This window comes from Apus apus, chromosome 1, assembly GCF_020740795.1.
Source record: "Apus apus isolate bApuApu2 chromosome 1, bApuApu2.pri.cur, whole genome shotgun sequence".
In the NCBI taxonomy this organism is placed as follows: Eukaryota; Metazoa; Chordata; class Aves; order Apodiformes; family Apodidae; genus Apus; species Apus apus.
The window spans coordinates 166246604-166266602 of NC_067282.1; the positions used below are offsets into that span (position 1 = coordinate 166246604).

At 44.0% G+C, this 19999-nt stretch overlaps 1 protein-coding gene across 1 annotated transcript; it reads left to right on the plus strand.

Moving 5' to 3' along the window:
• Window positions 1–3491: 3491 nt before the first annotated feature.
• Window positions 3492–19441, plus strand: E2F7 (E2F transcription factor 7). The gene is made up of 12 exons (XM_051630763.1): window positions 3492–3581; window positions 6859–7134; window positions 8650–8818; window positions 10405–10689; window positions 11316–11474; window positions 12298–12435; window positions 13263–13457; window positions 14085–14169; window positions 14761–15280; window positions 16141–16411; window positions 17543–17970; window positions 19265–19441. Exons 1-12 carry the CDS (start codon window positions 3501–3503, stop codon window positions 19439–19441), a joined length of 2784 nt encoding a protein of 927 aa, XP_051486723.1. The 5' UTR covers window positions 3492–3500.
• Window positions 19442–19999: the final 558 nt, after the last annotated feature.

The window sequence follows — 19999 nt, forward strand, 5'->3', positions numbered from 1 at the left end:
GAGCTCATTGGAAAAGACAGCTGGGAAAAGGAGAAAGGAGCTACTAGGTCCTTGACCTCTCATATTTTTTGCATTACAAGAAGTCATATGAGTTTAAAGTTATTGGTGTCTTCAAATTTACTTCCCATCCTGCTATAGAGAGTACTGTTGGATACACACATACTGCTTGTTTGTATCCATCTCCTCTGCCCACAGTGTTAGCTTTCCATCACATAGAATTGGCACCTTCATTTCTACCTTGCATGAAATACTATGTTTTCAAGTCCAGAAACACATGTAGGGAAATTAATAGGAATATTTAATTCTTAATAATATTCATGTGAAATAGAAAAATATATATATGCTTGTCCATGTATCATTCAGCTAAAATAATAAAAAAACAGGTGTTTTTGTAACAAAGCCATATAACGAAAACATTCAAGAACAGGCACTTGTACTTAAATTTAGTGGTCTATTTTTACTTAAATTTAATAGTCTATTTGCTAACTCCTTCCTGCCAGTTGTAGTAGATCACCTCTGCATTTGGAGATACAGCACCCAGTGTCCCTTCACACTCACCGCGGCTCCTACAGCTGCCCCTCTGCTGCTACCTCTCACTTCTCCCACCTTAGTCTATATATGCAACTCACACCCGCTACGGTACCCACTGCCAAAGTGGGCTCTAGCACCCCCTAAAACACAGGAAGCCCCCCCTTCTCTCCATTTTTTTCTGCTACTCATCCACGAGCTGGACTCTGCAGCCCGTTCCGGGTCTGAATTTGACCTAACAAGCTGGGCTTCCAGCCCATCAGAGATCTGACTCACTTGCCTCATTCATCTTCACCAGCCCGTGGGTTTTCCAGAGCAGAGCTACTACGTTTCAGCCAGCTTCCTTCAAGTAGTCAGCAGTTCTGCTGCCAAGAATTCTGTGCGTGTAAAACGTCAGCAAAATTAAATGAAGGTGTCAAATTTGAAACTAACTAGTTCTCCTTTGACGACTTGTAGGGAGCTTTAGTAGAATGCAATTTCTACTCAAAGGCACCCTTAACCTACAGTGGGAAAAGTCACAAATCCCTGAGTGTCAATTAAGGCCCCAAGTCCATTCCAGCAGCAAAATGACTGTATCATAAGCCAGTAACATCTCAGAGAGATGTGACACCTTGCTTACATCACCTGTGGTTGATGGTGACAAGTATCTGGACCTAGGCTTCCCAGGTCTCACGCCAACCTATGTATCCTGCTTAACTGCTTATAAATTACCAGATTTATAGGGCCAGAAGCAATCCTTATAGTGATCAAATGACCTTCTACAGGCACATGCCACAGTACTTCAGCAAGTGACTCCAATACTAAGGTCCTGACCACCATTAAGCTCTGAATCAAAAAGTCTCTAGACTAGAGCTGCAAACGCAGTTAGACCTATTACACTTTCACAGCATGTAATACCTTATCATAGACGCTGTAATTTGGCAATGAATACACGATTGCCCATGACAGATCTAAGACAAAGGTCTGAGAACGTATTTTTCTGTTGTTTTATTTTAAGTAAGCGACTAAAGAGGCCAGATGGCAATTTCCTATCACTGGGGGTGCAGCACACAGGCAGGTTCTCAGCTGCTAAACTCTCTTCTCAGCTTCTTTACCTCTGCCTAGAGTTCATGTCTGGGCATGCCAGGTTGTGACGCAAGATTCTTTTTATGATTTTCCATGAGTCTGCATCTCTTATGATTCACATCAGCCTGTTTACAGAGTTCCTGTGCGTGAGAGCAGTAGTATCAGTTTACTCATTAGAAAGGTCTCTTTCTGTATAGAACAGCTATGCATGTACACACATATTGAGAGACATACCTTGCAATTACATAATTAATTTTCCTCTAGAAAATAGAAAGAGCAAGGCTTAAAAGCATAAAGGGCTTTTTTTGCAAAGATCTTTTATTTATTTTTTCATTAAAAAGGACTTTATATTTCATTCTCTTCAAAAAACTGCAGTGTACTGGAACTTGCTGAAAAGAAAAAATTAGAGTAGGTTAAGAGCTAAGAAATTAAAGTTAATGCAAGCGACCAAGTATCTGTTATCTATGTCCCTACCGAAAAAAAAAAAAAAGTTTTTTTCTGTTCCTCAACAATTAACAAATGAGTACTTTTATAAATTAGCGTAACTGTGTATTGGAATTTTTCTTCTGTGACAACTCATTACGAAGGCATGAGCTATTTGAGAAGGAAATCCTTCTACAACAACGCAAGACAGGGATAACACAGCAGCACGTTTGTCATTAGCATAACAAAAAATGTATCTTAAGTACAAACTGAATTTAAAAAGTAAAATTAATTACACTGCATGGCGGAAAATTCTCCAAAGGGTCTCAAGCTTAAAGCAATCACTGTCAAGTCAAGTCTTAAGTTTCTGCATGGCAGAAAGCTATTACTTCGACAGGTTCTTCCATCATTTTTTTCGTAACATTTTGTCTCCAGTCACAACAGGACGAACTAAAAGCTCATCCCTGCACAGCTCAACAGGCTGCCTGGATTCCCTGTGTTAACTTTGGACGAGGCTCCCCTTCCATTTCTTCTCTATCTTGGTGTGCTGTGAGGTACCAAGGGAGGTAAAGCCACCGACCCGGGGCTAGCTCCAAGTGCCCTGTGCCCGGACTGCCGGCTCTGTCTCCCCGGCAGCAGACCGCTGCCAGAGGACGCCGCCGGAGGATCACCCCTGCCCCGAGGGCTGCGCCGCAGGAGCCTGCGCGGCCCCCCTGCCCAAGGCGGGGAGCTGCGGCAGCCCCGGCCCCGTAGGCGCAGCCCCGGGGGAGCGGCGGCAGCACCCAGCGCCCGGCCCGCCGCCCGCACACCCACCCCCAGGGCACTTTTCCTTAGCCGGGGAGCGAGCAGCAGAGGCTGCAGCCGCCTCTCCCCGACACGGCTCCTCCGCCCCGCTCCGGGATGGAAGGACTGCTCCGAAAGGCGCCGGGAGGGAGGACGCGCCCCTCCCCGTCAGGGCCCACAGCGGCCCGGGGGCACCTCCCGCCCCTCCCCGCCCCAGGGCGGCCTTTTCCCGCCTTCCAACGGCCCGCCTCGCGCGGGCGGCCTGGCGGCGCGCGGCGGGGGGAAGGGGGGGGGGCAGGGCCGCGCGAAAGGGAACGGAGCGAAGCGGCCGCGAGCGGGCGGGAGCCCCGGTCCCGCGCCCGCTGCCGCGCGCGCCGCCTGGCCCCCGGCGCTGATTGGCCGGGCGGGCGGCGGGGGCTCCCGGCGGGCTGCCCTGATTGGCCGCGTTCGGGCAGCGGCGTCGGAGGGCGCCTGGCGGGAGCGGCAGAGCCGCGCGCCCCTCGCCCGCCTCCCCCTCCCCGCCCCCCCCGCCGGGCCGCCGAGGTGAGGGCGCGGAGCCTCCCGCCGCCGCCCGGCCCTTCCTCCCTCCCTCCCTCCTTCCCGGGAGCGTAGCCCTGAGCGGCCGCGCTCCCCTCGCCTCCCGCCGGGCACGGGAGCGGCTGGCTCTTAAAGGCCGTGCTAAAAGTCTTCTCGCTTTGCAGATGGAGGTGAGCGTCCTGGCGCTGCGGGACCTGGCGAGAGGCCGGCCGGGGCGGCGGGGCCGCGCCGAGGCGGCACAGAAGGTGAGCGGGCACGGGGGGCAGGCGGGGTGATTGGTCTGTCCCAGGCTCCGGGGGATCCCCTTACGGGTGACCCCGCCTCTCCCGGTGCGGAGCATCACGGCGGCCCGGGCGCAGCGCGGAGCTCGGGGGGGCGGCCGGGGCCGCAGAGGGTTTGCCCGCCCCGCCGGCCCGCGGCCGCGACGCCTCGGCTCTGTGAGCGCAGGGGCACGCGGCCCCGGAGCTCGGAGGCGGGCCGAGCCGAGCGGGGCCCCGGGCCGCGTCCCTCTCGCCCCCCGCGGCAGCGCTGGCGGTGCTGCGCGTGCCCCGCCCGCCGGGGCCGCCCCGGCCGGTGCAGCGGCTCCTTCCCGGGCGGCACGCGAGCGTCCCGCGCGACCGCCGAGCTGAGAAGAGAGGCCGGTTCAGCAGGCGCGGGTCCCGGCGCCGCGTTCAGCGGGTGAAGCGCTTACGCTCTGGCGTTACTCCCAATAAAACAAGTGTTTAGCGTTCACCTCAAAACTAAAACTCACGAGGCAGTGTCAAGCGTCCGTGTTGCTCCCGTTAGGAGAGGTGGAGGGGGCTTGTGTGGGCTCACAGTGCAAAAGCTAACCAGCACCAGGCCTGGCGCGACTTGGGAGTTGTATCGCCCTGTTACTTAGCAGCAGTTTGACCACGCTGATGCACACCAGCTATGCTTGCCTTCTAGCCTGGAAAAGTATGCCTGTATCCATACAGTGGTGTTCCCAGGTCAAGAGGTTAAGCAGTGCCTCTCTGCAAGGAGCAAACTCAGCTCCTCTCCTGCCCCACCGGCCAGGAGATGGGATATTTAGCCTCAGGCATAACTTGCTTAGTAATGTCTCCTGAACTACACTCAATTAGTGACCTGCTGCCCATGCTCAATCTGAGTCCTCCAAAGATCTCATGGCTCTTCTCAGACTCTGTTCCTGTTATCTTAGATATTTGCTTGAATTCCTGCTTACATACTAAGGCCGTTAAGCCAGCCTTTCCTGTCTGGTATTTTTAAGCCACCTACTTGGATCAAGGTGAATCTCATACTTCTACCAACTGCCCTTGTGGTTTTGTGGAATACAGCCAGGAGTTCATGGACCATTGCAGCTACTGAAAAAGAAAAGGGGAGAGGGGTTAAAAACATTTCTTACCTTAGTAGGTGGGCAATTATAACTTCAAGAAATGAAGATCTGAAAGGCTGGTAGTAGATGTATGCATCTCATGTAGTGGCACTACTTTTCTCATTATACTTGCACAAATGTGAAAATTTGAGTTAGTGGAACAGCAGGCAGCTGCAGCTGCCCTCCATTGCAGTTCTGTCACCACCATCCATAGTGAACAGGAATCTGAGAGGAATCTCGGTTACAGGTGAGGTGTTGATTCATTGCCAAATGTGAAACTGCAAGAATATATATGAAGTGCCAACACTACGCAAACATATATTCCAAGAAGTGCCATGGCCTCTAAATTGACCCCTATTTACCACAGTGTAGTAAGTTACAACTGGCTAACTGTTAATTGTAAAAGGACATATATTTATTACTGCTTTTGGGTAATTCATAGATGAGTGTATGCAGAAGTGTTCTTCATCAGTGCTCGGAGCACAATGCTTTCAATGTACCAAATTTGTTTCCAGTTTGAACAGAACTGGAACTTTTGATGCAGAACTGTTCCTAGTAAAAGCAAGCTTCAGTTGTTACTAGAAGTTTTCTGCTTTCATATCACCTGATAAGATGGTATTTGGAATCACTTATTTAAATATATCATTGTAGCAGAATTGGTCCAAACAAACAGCAAAACTTAACTTGAGAAAGTCCTTACAGCAAACCAACAGTAACCTAACATTTCCCTTCAGGCTGTGTTCCATTTCAGAATTGTTTTTCTTGCAGCAGAAGATAAAATACATAATTACAATACCCAGCCTCAAAGTTGTTACAGTTTTTTTAACTCATCTTGGAAAAAAAATGAAGTGATAATCCTAGACTGAGCAAGAAGACTTGCTCAATTTTAGACAAATGCCAAAAAAGCCAAAGCTAAACTGAGGAGCAAACAACTTCAGGCCTGATTTATAGCTTAAAAGCACTTTGCTGTGGTTCCAAAGGCTTCACTCCCAGTTCCAGCCAGTTAACAGCTCTGTTAGCTTTCTGATGATAATCCATCGGCTTCTCTTTCTCACTTCACTAAAGGTGCATGCAATGTTTTTCAAGGGACTAAATCTAGAAACTACTGAGCAATATTTGCTAGAGTTCCAAAAAACACAATGTCCTTTTTGTAGAGTATTAAGTAGAATTAAGTGATAGCTGAACTATCTAAGAACAGAAGACTTATCCCCCTGGGGAAAAAGAAACTGTACAGCTTTCTGTGTGGGCATTTCTGGAAGTCTTGCTCTGTGCCAGGTTTAGGATACTTGGACCTCAATTTTTTATATCCTGAAAAAAAAAAACCCTAGTATGGCACCCTGTCTACCTCATTCCTTTAGTCTATTTGCATTAACAGGCTAGCATGAAGTAGTGTCACTTCATGTTCAGAAATTGATCTGTCAGCTCAAGGATACCATTGATGTTTCCTTCAGTCATGAAATTATTTGAACTGTAGTGATAATTTTTGCAGTAAGAGGAAGGGATAAAATTGGATCCAAAGGTGAAATAGAAAAAAGTTAGATTGCAACTAGGGACTGGGGAGAATTGAACTTCATTCCAAGAATGATGAAAATCAGCTGATGAATTATACTTTTCATTCTAGCAGCTCTTAGCTATTGTCTAGAAATAAAGTTACGGAGATTTTCTTCATTGTTTTGAGCAGCAGATAGTACAGATGTAAAGCATGCTCCACTTGCACGTGAAGTTACATCCACTTTAGTTTGACATTTTATGACGGTCTAAGCTGCATCCCCAGCAAGGCTTTTCATTGAGGACCTTTCAAGCAGAACAGTGTGTTTCCCTGCTAAGTGTAATGTGAGCAGTGCATTATTTCAGTTTTGATCCAGTTTGGTGATTTATGTTCGTGGGCAATGCTGTCTTGTAATATCAGTCAGTTTAAAAGCCTGATAGGCCACAAGTTGGACTGGCTGACCTCAGCTTCTGTAATTGAAGGCAGTATCATATACACTGCCTCCAGTATACTAGCATTTAGAATATTTTGCTGCTTCCAACAAAGGCAGAAGAACTGTGCTAAATAAAGGTCTAAGTGCCAAGGCATGAGTCACTACAATTACCTTTGTAAGAACAATTAAATTGATTGTTGGGCTTTTTTGCTTTCCTGTTGTGTCTAAAGAACTTGTTGTTTTTAATAGGAAAACATATTTGATCGATCCAGGATGGCACCAAAGACTCCCATTAAGAATGAACCAGTAGATTTATCAAAGCAAAAAGGCTGCACCCCGGAAAGAAATCCAATTACACCTGTTAAGCCTGTTGACAGACCTCAGCCTGATCCCTGGACCCCCACTGCTAACCTGAAGATGCTTATTAGTGCTGCTAGCCCTGACATGAGGGACAGGGAAAAGAAGAAAGAGCTCTTCAGACCCATAGAAAACAGTGAGCAGAGTGACACACCTGATTCATTACAGGTGAGACTCAGAACACAATTACTTTGTGTTTAGTTAGGACTCAGACCTTCCTTAAGTTGTTTTCTTCCAACTGGTCCTTTGCTCCCAATGGAAAACTGCAGAATTGTAAACTGTACTCAAGGACAGTTGCCTGCACAGCACTGGCTTAGCAGTAGGACTTCCAAAGACTAAAAGTAACTGACCTGAGACCCCCTCAAGAGCCTGAATGTTACTTAATAAGATAGCAAAGGAAGTAGAGTTTAAATGTCATTTTCCCCAACTTAAGTACTTCTGACACTGTTTTCTGAACTGTATAAGAAATAAAATTACCGTATCATTTTAAACAGACAGCAGCATTTTTAAAAGCAATTCAACAATGGTGACAGACAGTTCTCCAAAGATAATTCCTAACATAGCTTCCAGTAAGTAAAAAAGAGTTGATATTGAAGGTTAGTTCATTACTGCTCCAAGCCTGTTAAGATTACGTAACATTTTTGGGGTGGTGACTAAGAGTTCAAATATTTTCTAGTTAATAAAATATATACATAATAATTTTCTCCACACAGAAAGTTAACTTGCAAAAGATGTGAATGTGTTACTGTAAGAATACTGGTATTTTCATAACTTTTAAAACTCAAATAATTCAATCAGAGCAACAGCCTGCCAGAAGGTCACTGAGTCACAACCAGAAAGCACATTTAAGATCTCCTAAGCAAGGAGACTTGTGTTTCTACAGCTGCCACAGCTCAGCTTTTCTTTGCCAGAGGACAAGATATTATTTTCCCTTTATTTTGACATAGAAGCAAGTCCCCAAAGTTACCACTGTAGAAAAATCCTTCATCATTCTCATTTTCTGGGGTTTGTGTAATAAACATACCTCCTCACACATTCTTGCCATCACAGTTTTGTTGTTTGGGCTTTTTTCCCCTGCAGAGACAGAAAGACCATTTTCAAGCCACTCTACAGAGTTCACTTAAGCTAACAACTTCACTGGATTTAAGGTTCAGAGACTGGGTGGTACCTCTGATAGTCTCTTAGAATCATCCCCCCTTCCAAACCTCCAGGTTCTTAAAGTTACAGAGGCACTGTAAAGGCCAGTAAAATATTGTCGCAGGCTGCGATATTCCCACAAATATCTTGAAAGAGGTTTTGCAGAAGCTCTTTGATGGCTTGTACATCTTTTGATTTATTAGATCCACAACTGTTTCAGGGAATATTCCTCCTCTCAAAAAGAAAGATTCCTTCCAAGGAGAATATTACCATCTGCTAGTCTTCAGTGTTTGGTCTTCCTGACTCAATCATTATTTTATGATCTCCCAGATAGGTGTTTTTCTGTAGATACCTTGTATGTTGAACTAAAAAGAGCTTGCAAGCAAAAGTGTGTCATCCAAGTACTCCTGTTTGCAAGGAGTCTGTGTTTTTTTCCTTATTAGAAGGTCTGAGCTTAAATATTGCTAACATCTGCAATATGCCTCACTTGGCTATGCCTTGCCTCTAAAGCTTTGCACTAAATGGTTAACATTTATTTTTTAACAGTATGATATGGTAGATGACTGCACGGTTGATGAATTTGAGAAACAGAGACCCAGCAGAAAACAGAAAAGCTTAGGACTCTTGTGCCTAAAGTTTCTAGCTCGCTATCCAAGTTACCCACTGTCAACTGAAAAAACAACTATTTCTTTGGATGAAGTGGCTTCAATTCTTGGTATGTATATCTGCAAAAAGGGGGTAATGTATCATCTGGAGTAACCTGACAGAAGGGCCTTTGAAAGGTCATCCTTACAGAGTATATTCAGGGTCTGCCCTTTCCTGGATCTGGATGCTCTTCTAATCACACTAATCAAGAGTTGGAAATACCTAATATTCCTAAGTGTCTTTACTACTTGATAACATCTGCCATTTTGAAATCAGCTTTCTAGTAGTGCTTTTTACTAGACAGATCTATCCTCCAGCTGTTTACTGACTGTTGCTTTCTTAAATTTTCAATTTACTGAAGACTGAAGGAGTTACGAGTTACAAACCCTTTGAAAGAGGACTTGTAAAAAAAAAAAAAGTTAAAATAGAACGCTTTGGGGAACAACTGGACACCAATACATGTAAGAATCATTTGGGTATACTGCCTGATTTCAGTAGTGTGCCTGGTGTTTTTCCAAGACCTTATGATTCACCAAGGTTATCTTCGCTTTAAATATTTTCTTGTGGTGGGAGGTTACCGGGGGATCTGCAAGACTAGAATGAGAAAACGTGTTGTATTGAGGTGGCAAGAAGGTATCAAGCAGCTTGTTTGCTGGGTCTGCTCTTAGGTTTGGTCTTAGTTAAAAGATTATTGAAATACCTGAGAGAAGTAATAACACTTGGGGGAGAGGACTCAGCAAGGTATTAACCCCAATAACAAAAAGATCCAGGTCCTTGGAGAGGTACTCTCTTAGCTAGAAATGTTTTACAAAATTTGGCTTAAACCAAATAAGTATTTTATCTACATTTAGAGCTCAGGTGTTGAACAGAAAAGAGGTAGCAAAAATGAAATGTGTCTATTGTGGGAAGAAGGGCAACAAAAGACTGATGTCCTCTGTGACTGGTAAGAAAGCCTTGAAATAGTAATATATACGCCATGGTAATGGGAAGTGGAAATAGGAGAGAATTCAGATGAAGTAAATAGTTAATTACTTTTAAAGCAAATTGTTTGTTTAGATTTTGCAGTTTCTCCTTTCTGTGTTTACATAAGATGTTTGTGTTCCAACCTCATACAGCTGAACATAAGTAGTGCTTTATTCTGTGTTGGGAGGTGCATTACCTTTGTTTCCTAAATGCTAGAAACTTTGTTTTGTCTTTCAAAACCTTTCCCCTCAGACCCTTTCCTGGCCTCTGCTACACACTGGTTTGTGTTACACACAAGGTGTTACACACAGGTCTGTGTTTGAGCTCTGAAGCTCTGTGACGAGAAGGGCCAAAGTGCTCTGCTCAGGACAGCCTGGATAGGTCTGAGTGAGTGGGGTTGGGCAGACTGCATTCAGCTCTTCTAAAGACATTGCAGTAGCTTTAAGCTGAAGCTATGTCTGGACCAGGACTTAACAAATTAGACAAAGAACATCATACTACGGGGCTTGTCATGCATAGTCACTTCTTAACTGCATATTTGGATGGATCTGATGTAATGTGTCCAGGAGAACAGAGAAATGTGTTGTGAACACCCAGTGTTAGAGAGCAGTTTGTTCTGTGTTCTGCTTCTGCTGAAGAGCACATTACAACTAGATGAGCATCTGTGTATTTTCCTGTCCCCTCTCAAAACAGGAGTTGAACGAAGACGAATTTATGATATAGTGAACGTCCTGGAGTCACTGCAGCTGGTTAGCCGTGTGGCCAAGAACCAGTACTGTTGGCATGGCCGACACAACCTAAGTCAGACTCTGAAAACACTTCAGGAAGCGGGAGAGCTACATTACGGAGAGCTGATGACCTTCATCCAGCACAGGGAGCAGGACTTGGAGTTCAAATGTGGAGAACAGAAAAAGGAAACTATTCCAGATTCTCAAGACAAACCTTTGCTGGACTTTTCAGAATCAGATTGCACCTCGGGTAAGATAACAAACGCGTGTGATGTGATACATAGACACAAGTCTCTCCAGTTTATTATGTGAGTTTTTCCTTTGCTTTGCTTTAAAATCAAACAATACAAAAATTACTCTGCAACAAAGCGCTGAATTCACTGCAGAGGTGATAGCCTACTTCCTTCTATCCAATCCCTAACATAGATCTCAGGACAGATTTTTCCTACAGTCTGGCAGGAGTGTCTTCCAGGCATTCCAGTTCTTCTTTCCTCACCTGTACCTGACAGTAAATGCTTTATACTGACAGAGGTGCCATCTTCCATTTGTCCATGGTTTTCATACTGACCTAATAATATACAAAGTTACAAAGTCTGTTGGAGTCACAAAATCATAGTGGTACAAAACTCTGCAATGTAACTGGACCATCTTTGGAATCTTGACTTTCTAAAAGCCATTTCTGCATCTGTAATTTTTATTGCCTTTTGAAGAAAGACTTTTGTCTGCAATACTGAGTTATTTACTGTCTTTCAAAAGATTTCTGCTTCCTGACAAGAAAATTCTGTACATGTTTCATGTGTGAGAAACCTACTTGCTAGTTTTCTGGCTATGATGGATGACAAATGCTAAGAGGCTTGGGTATTATTTGTAACACAGCATCTGCAAACAGCAGAAAGGAAAAGTCATTGCGGATTATGAGCCAAAAGTTTGTCATGCTGTTCCTTGTCTCCAAGACCAAGATAGTCACTCTGGACATTGCAGCAAAGATACTGATAGAAGAAACCCAGGATACAGTGGACCACAGCAAATTTAAAAGTAAGTTGGCTGTTGAGAGATAAATCAGTGAGTAGCGAAAACGGGCATGTAGATAAAAGCAAGAGCAGGTCAAGAATCTTGCTGAAATATGTTTTGGGGATTTTTAATTGCAAATGCCAGTTTGTGAAAGGAGAGCTTGGGGTGGGGAAGAGTCAGTTTGAAAATTATCTCCCGAGTTTTAGCTTCAGAATGAATGATGTGGCAAAACTCAGTAAATAATTCTTCTAAAATTAAGACCTTTACTTTAGGTCTTTAAAGTACTTTTAAAATTAAGTATTTGCACTTCAGTCTTAAAACTCTCCCCCAAAATATCAGGAAGGATGTGAGAAGTTTAGCTGGACAACCTGCAGGTATCATATTTGGCTCAAACCTGTTGATAATTGGAGTAACTAATTGGAGGTTTTTCTGAGAGTGTTACATTTTTAAGATGATAAATCTTTGTCCTTTTGAGATCAGCTGTGTGCGCTCACATGCCTCTTGCCCCCCAAGTGCTTGTCTTTACCCTGCACGGAGGTAGCTGCCTCTTCTGGGCAAGCTGATGATGTAATCATACCCTAACACATTCCCACCAAAATGAAGATAGGTGAGCTTAAACCTGAGCAGCTAAGATGGGTGTGCAGCTAAGGCATTAAGAAGAAGTCACAAGCAGGTGGGAGCTGGCATGGCAGGCTTCACAGGAGGCAGCTTAAATCCATCCCATTTGATTTTAGCCACCTCATTTATGAAAGCTGTGGTGATATTCTGGAATGAAGTTGCCATGTAAATATGTGCTATATGCATCATAAAGATGACTGTCTTGACTATTTCTGCCATTTCTTGATAGCAAAGGTGCGAAGACTGTATGATATCGCCAATGTTCTCACCAGCCTAGGCTTGATTAAGAAAGTTCATGTCACAGAAGAACGAGGACGGAAACCAGCCTTCAAGTGGATTGGGCCTGTGGAATTCTCTGGAAAGACTGGTAACTTGTTTAGCTCTTGTCTTCTTTCTTTTTGTTTTGGCTGTTCCTTCCCAGGTGGTAATAGGTTGTTTTCCATGTGTAAAGAGCAGCTCAGCATTCCATGTCCACCCTGTGGTTATTAACTGCTGGCCAGCCCAACATTTGCCCTTGATAGACTTCACACTCAAGGGCTGGAGCTGTGGAAGGATGTTGAGGGATACTGTGTCTTGCTGGTATTTTTACAGCAACTTGCATAACTGTATGAATAACTGTGTGAATTGTAGAGCAGGGGCAGGTAATGCCTACATCTCCAAGTCTGGGTCCAGAGTTTTTCTGGGCTGCACATTCTTAGTAATTCTGTCATAGCTAGACAGTGAGCTATTGTCTTTGTAAGAGGCCTTACCAAGGTAGAGCAGGACTGTTTCTTGCACATGCACCCTCATAAGAAAGGTTTGTGTGCAAAGAAAGAGACGGTGTGCCAGAGCATCTCTGGAACCTGCTGATTCTTGCCCTGAAGCCAGAGCAAAGGAAAGTGTGTCACTAATGTATTTGGGTCAGGCCAGTGCCAGAACCAAATAAAAGCAAAGGACAGTGTTAATGCCACCTTAGTGCCTTTTCTCCTCCTGGGTATGCACGCTAGAGTGAAGCTGCTTCTGCAGCTGCCATGGAATGGAAAGGAGGGAAGCCCTGATCTTGTCTACCGAGCTTAGGTCTGATTCAGTGTTGTGGGATTTGGGATGGTCTAGAGGTTACCTCTTCTCTTATGGCCAAGTTCAGTAACATGACAGAAGCGTGAATGATAAGCTGTGTTCCCAGGAGGACTGTTGTACAAAATTGTGTTCCTACAGATGAGCCAAGAGGGCATAGCCCAAAATCTCATTCTCTGCCTGGGACACAGAGAGAAGCCTGTGCCCCGTATCAGATCTGTGCTACTGGTAAGCAAAGGTTTACACGCCATGCTTCATTTAATGGTACACAGCCTTGTGAAGGAACCAGAAGGAAGGTCAGCTCTGAGCCCAACAGCCCACGACAAGAGAGGCAAGGTAAGTACTAAGGAAGCATGTTATTTTTTATGCTGCTGAATCTGCCCAAATGTGGGCCCACCAATTTAAGGCACCTGACTGGGTGAATCAGCCTAATTAAATATGTGAATTACCCTTGAGAAGTGCCTGTGTTCCTGTTGTCCATGTTATGGGACCCTCCAGTCGCATGCCTAGTTACATGAGGTGAATCTGGGCCTTATACTGCCTTGAATCTGCAATTTGTTTTCTGGGAAATGGTTCTGTTTTCCACTAATTGCAACTATACTACTATTTCTTCTGTGAAAATTTAGTAAAGATAAAGATTCTTTAGCCACAAAAGCTTGCTTTATTTTGTGGTTTCTAATACAGTGGAATTTACTGTGACAATTTAATGGGTAGCTGTTAAAGCAGATAAAGCAATTACAGGGCTTTTCACAGTTCCCTGTTATAGGAAATGATGATGTCAAGCACCTCTCTAGTGGGACTGAGAGTTCTGAGTTTCTTGCAGGTTCTGGCTCTGGGTGATTAGTGAATGTTATAAAAATGTGCCAGGATAGAAAAACTACATCAATTCTTTTATATGACCAGTATCAAAATATGCTTGGTAAACCTACCTGTTATTTATTGGATGTTTCTTTGTTCTTTCAGCCTGTATTGTGAATTCAGATGAATATTGCTCCAAAATGATAAATCTAGCAGCTGTCTGCAGGCAGAAAATAGAGGAAGATACTAGGTAGGTTGGTCTTAACTCCTATCCAGTTTCAGCTTCGTGCTTGTCATGTTTAGTTCAGTGATGAGACAGTGTATAAAATTGCCAGAGTGTCTTGTTATTACTGTTTTAATGCTGACATGTCTCAGCATGGCTTTTTTTCTTGGCCACTTTATACCCACCTGTACTTGTACTATTCTTGCCCTTTAGCTTTGGTAGGTCTTCATCTCACGTATGTTTATATAGGTCATCTCTCTCTCCTTTGACCTGTTGTCTAGAAAGACTGAGCAAATCATGGTTCCATGGAAGAGCCTCTCTGTCATATCAGTGTGTCTTCTCTACACCTGTCCTAATTGGAATTCATTTGTGAATGACTGATTCCAGTCAAGCACAACCAAAAGCATAATTGTTCTGCAAAATACTGATCTGTCTGCTTCTGTGTAATTAGAAATAATAAAAATTGACCCTCCTTGTAAGCTGTAAGAGTAGTGATTTAGGGGAGGGATTTTTTCTACGTTTATGTCCAACAATGGCCCTATTTGTTTTTAAGGATAAAATAGGGATTTAATTTTGGACTGAATGTTCCTCTTTTCATTACCTTTTTTTTTTTTTTAGGAATAAAGGTCATGCCACAGAAATGGTATTAAATACAGCAAGGAACCCAAGCATAACCTCACCTCTCTCCCTTCTTCCAGTTCCTGGGGACTCTGATTTTTGTGTTAACCCTTTGCCTCAGGCAGTTTTCCCTGTGGTTCAGGCAGATGTGCCAAACCTCTCCCTTCCAAATGGCATCAGCAGCCAAGCTCTACATCCTTGCACTACAGCAGCCTCCAAAACAGAAAATGGAAAACCTACGCTGCTCCGCAACCAGCCCTTCCTGTGCTTTCCCTCATCATCCCTTTTTATGTTGTGTGGCAGTCTTCAGGAAAATAACTTGAGGGAAACCCTGCCTACCACAGGAGATATGGGAAACAGGAGGGCAGAAGCTCAGGCCACCGAATCTTCATCTGCCTGCCAGAAACGCAGCTCCTGCAAGTGCGCATCGCCCTCTGCACCTCTAGATGATGAAGAGCCTGCTGCTAAAAAGCAGACTGTGAAAGAGGGTGATGTGCCCCTCTCACTTGTGGTACCCAAGGTAAAGAAATGAATTTCATTATCACTTAGGCTTCTTGTTAGCAAGGAAAGACTTTTGCCCAAGACAGTGTTTTCAAAGGTGAAAATTCACTACACCACTCTTGGTACATGTAGAAATGCTGCCTCCCACACATTAATAAAATTGTAAGGGTGCTGTGCCAGGAAGTATAGGCATTAACTGGGAGATGTTTCCATGCTACCAGGGAAGAATGGACTGTGGTTGCTTTGCATAGTGAATTGAATTGATTGTCAGCTGTTCTTTGCAGTCATTTTCATGATCATTGTCTTCAACAAAACAGCCTGCCAGAGGGAAAGAAATCAATGTGACCTCCTCACCTTCCCCTGTCGGGTTGGGCTTTCCCGGACAGCAGCAGCATTGCTTACTCTACTGAGCAACAGCAAATGTGATTTTTATTTTCCCAGCCCAAGTCCCTCTCTCTCATGCCCAGTGTTGCTCACAGCAGGCTAGTGAAAGAGGTAGTGACGGTGAAGATGAAGTGCATTTATCTCACAGTTTTCTTAACTACTGAAATGGGGGTCAGGCTCAAAGTTGTATCAGCCATTTGAAACAGGTGTTTTTCATTATCAATATGATAAAGAGAAATTAATCCCCAATCTCAGGTATTTCTTATCTAGTGTGTCCAAGTACTGAAAGTGCACTACTGTACAGGGCTTAGGCATCACTAATACTGCTCTTCAAACTCTCAAACAAGATTTTAACTTGGTGACTTGCTAGTGAGTTTTTTGCTGCCCCTTTGCACAGGGGCACGTTTTATTCTGCAGCTGAGGAAAATGCATGAGAGACATTGTACTGTGTGATTTCAGCTTGGACTCATAATTTCCTCTTTCGGTTTTGCTTAGAAGCCTATCGAGTCACCTAAGGCAGAATCCACCGCAGGAAGTAACTTTATGTCTGCTGAACATCTAGAAGCTTTTCATCTTGACTTTACAAGTCCTGCTGCTCCAGAAGATGCAGACAAGGAATATACTCAGCCTTTAGATTCTCAGGAGCAAGAAAAACAGTCTCAGAATAAAAACCCTGATGAACCCTCTTCAGGAAAAGAGCACATCTCTAAAGAAAATACCAATCAATCTTTCCTACCACAGTATCTTTATGTTCACCCTACTGCTGGTAAGGATCGCCATGAGATCTAGGGGCTCTCAAATTTCTGCATCTGTTTGCTGAACTATTTAAACAGGGAAACTTGCTGATAGGTGAATAAGTCTGCATTTGACAGGAAAACTCAGCAGTTCTCTGTCGTAGTTAATAGCTCTGAATTCTTTCTACTCCAGATGAACTGGCTTCAGTGAAAATACAGGCATTTTGCTGAGCTATCCAGACATTAACAGATTCATAACGTGGGGTTTCCATGCCTGTATTAGGTGCAGCAGAAAAGACCACCCATCCGGTATTTAAAACTCAGAGGACCTGCAAGTCTGGATTTGGCAGTAGGGTCGCCAGAGCATCCCTTGAGTGGGTGAATTTAGTCATCTACAAATTTTCTACCATCTACAAGAGTAGCCAGACCAGAACACAGTAGGGATGGGGAAGAAGTAGCTGAAAATACTACAAGAGGATTTCATGTCCAGCATTTTCAATGTCTGCATTTGTGAGGAGTGGAAGAGTGCTTTGTGGGAATGGGATACAGGTGTCAGATTTCCATGACTACTGTTTTGGAGTGGGGTCTGTGGGATTTCACTTATATGATGGAGACACTCAGTTTGAAAGTGTTGATCCTGATATTTTGCAAGATAAGATAAACTGGGAACTTGGGCAGTTTCTGTTTCAAAACAGTATTCCAGCCATTTTCAGGAAAACTAGCACCTTTGGGCTATACCTTTGTGGGTGTTTTCCTTTTGGGGGGCTTTTTTTTTTCCTCTAATTAAAAGTAATGCCTATGTTTTCATTTAGCAGAGTATATGATTTCTGTTAGTGAAAAGAGTTTGTTTAGCCAAGATGTTACTTGTAACTGAAGTTAGAAACAGAAAACACCAAGGTGTGTGGTTGCTACTTAATATGAATAAAGTAAATGAATGCAGGTATAGTGAACAAGCAGTAGGGGGAGAGATAGAGGAAGCTAGGGAAAGGGAACTTGACAAGAGTCACAGGTTTGTGACAGTTTTCTTCCTTCCTTTTTTCACATTTTTTTTCCTGGGCAGCCTGTCTCTTGTCATCCTTCTTTCCTATTCTAGATGAAGTTATAATAGCTTAATTCCAGTTTGTCAACTATTAATACCTTGCTATTTTCTGTCTTTGGTTTAGGATTAAGCAGTTTTAGTTTCCTGTTCTCTGCAAACCAAGCCCCTGGTGCTATCAACCTGGCTGCAAGCCCGTTACCTTCTCTGAGCGTCCCCTGTGTTGTGGTGCCATCAGCAGCCTTGGCTTCCATTCCTCTCGTCTGCTCTCCCACAGTCACCAGTCCTCTTTCCCCGGTTGCTGATGGCTCCTTCTCAGCTGCCACCTCCGTGAATTTCAGCATGCCTGGCCTGCCACCAACAGCACCTGTTTTCATAGGCACCACAGCAGTGGTCACCCCGAAGGTCTCACCCACACCTTCGGTGGATCCCCAGCAACCAGCTCACCCCGCTCTGCACCTGAGCCCTGTGCTTGCAAGGTCTTGTGGTACTGTCCAGCTAGACTCCCCCATGTGCCCCATGGGGCACCCGGTAACCCTCCTGAAACTGCAGCAGGTAAGAGTGAAAGGTGGTTGAGTGACAATACAGCAGTGCCAGGTCACAGGGACTAAAGGCAGCTTGTGCTGCAGGCTGGTGCCAGGGTGTGAGGGTGGCCACGCTGGGAGCTGGTGTCTTCCACTTAGTTTGTGTGTCCCTCTGTAGCCATGGCAACCCTTGGGACAGTGTTAAAGACATACTCCCCGGCTTAGCACATCTAGCCTTGAATGGTGAACTAGTGAGTTTTAAGAATCATAGAGGAATAATAAAAATCTTCATCTTTAAAAATATTACAGGAATAGAGAAAAAATAAATTACAGAGTTTTTTTCCCCCACAAATCCAAGTCGGTAGTTTTTTTTCCTATTTGACACTATCATTGTGTGTTATGCAATGGCTACAGAAAGACATTAGGTGGCCAGGAGGACTTTTGTCACAATTCAGCAGTCAGCTGGCTGCAACACTTCTCAGGTAGTCATGTCCTGGGTTACCTCCTCAAACCCATTCTGATCTCTCTTCGCTAAATAATGGAAGCATAATAGCAGCATCAGAACTGGGGGAAAGAAACAACTCTTATGGCGTTTGTTGATCTGTTTTGTAAAGATATTTTTTAAAATCTAGAAACAAATTTGTCACATTTAAAAAATGAGAAATTCAAAAGTGAAGACTTCATCTGAAGTACAATGTGTGGTATAAAAGTCATGTCACACTGTGTTAACCAGGGTCTTTGCAGCTATTAGCAGTGACATTTGGCCCTACTTTAGCTTATGTTCTTAAATCTGTGATTTGTTTTCCTACTGTCTAATGCTTTTGGAAGCTTTATGAATGTTACTTCATGTTTATCTTGTTGGAGCTTTAGAAAAAGGCTGTAATAGAGACTGATTGGCAGCCAGTCTGATTACAGATGCTAGCATTACTACAGAAGTGGCCAGGGTTTAGGAAACTAGTTTTAGATCTGTTTCGATGCTAACAAATAATGAAAATTAGAAAAACATCAAGGAAGAGGAACAGCCATTTATGCTAAAGGAGAAGATTGGCCTAAGAATGAATGAGTATGAACTAGTCATGAATACATTTAATTGGGAAATGAGATAGAGGTTTCCAGCAATGATGTACTGGCAAACAGTTCCAGAACAAAAAGCAGGACAGAGCCCATTGCTCTTCATTTGGATCTTCTGAATAGGATTTGTGACATGGTTTCCTATATTAGCAGGTCATCGGGCTTAATGTCTGCAAGCTGTCTTCTGTTTTCATGCTTGCGTGTAGGCTTTGAGAAAACCCTACTGAATCACTGTGGTTTTGTTTCACAAATAGGCTTCATCAGCTCCCCTCACTCCCAAGAGCATTCGTCCTGCACACCATGAGGCATTTTTCAAAACTCCTGGAAGTCTTGGAGACCCTGTTGCATGGAAGAAAACGGAAGGCAACCAGACCAGAAATGCCAGCTCTGTTCAGAGGAGACTGGAAATCTCTAGTACCAGCCCTGACTAGCTCCATTCATTCCAAAGGGTGGGCAGATTTTCCTAGGACCCTGTACCAATTAAAAGAGAACAATCTCTTATCTGTCAAGGAGAGCATGTTAAAATGTCATCCCTTTTGGCATGCTTCCTGACTATTCACCCACTGGTTCTGCTAACCGCCTTCTTCACAATCATTCTAGGTACTGAATTACTCCTTCAGTACTGAATTTAATTCAGATGCTGTGCTCCACATGGCCTTGTGGGCATCAAATTGTATTAGGGGTTTTAATTTGGAAAACTCTATTGTTGTGAGGAGATGTGAACAGATTTCCTTGAAGTCCCCAGGGGTTCTTTATTCAGAGTTTTAAGTGAGATGTCTAGCACTTATCTGGGGCAAGCTTTTTTTTTTTTTTCTTGCATGTACTCTACTTACCCTGAGTAAATCTGTGGTGAAATTGATAAACTCCTGCAGTTGCAAGAGCAACTGCTTCCTTGGTTCCAATCTGTCAAATCCTGCCTCCACAGTGCAGCCTCTTGCTATTTATTTTGTATGTTGGAGTGGGATTTAGTGCAAAAAAAAAGGTATTTG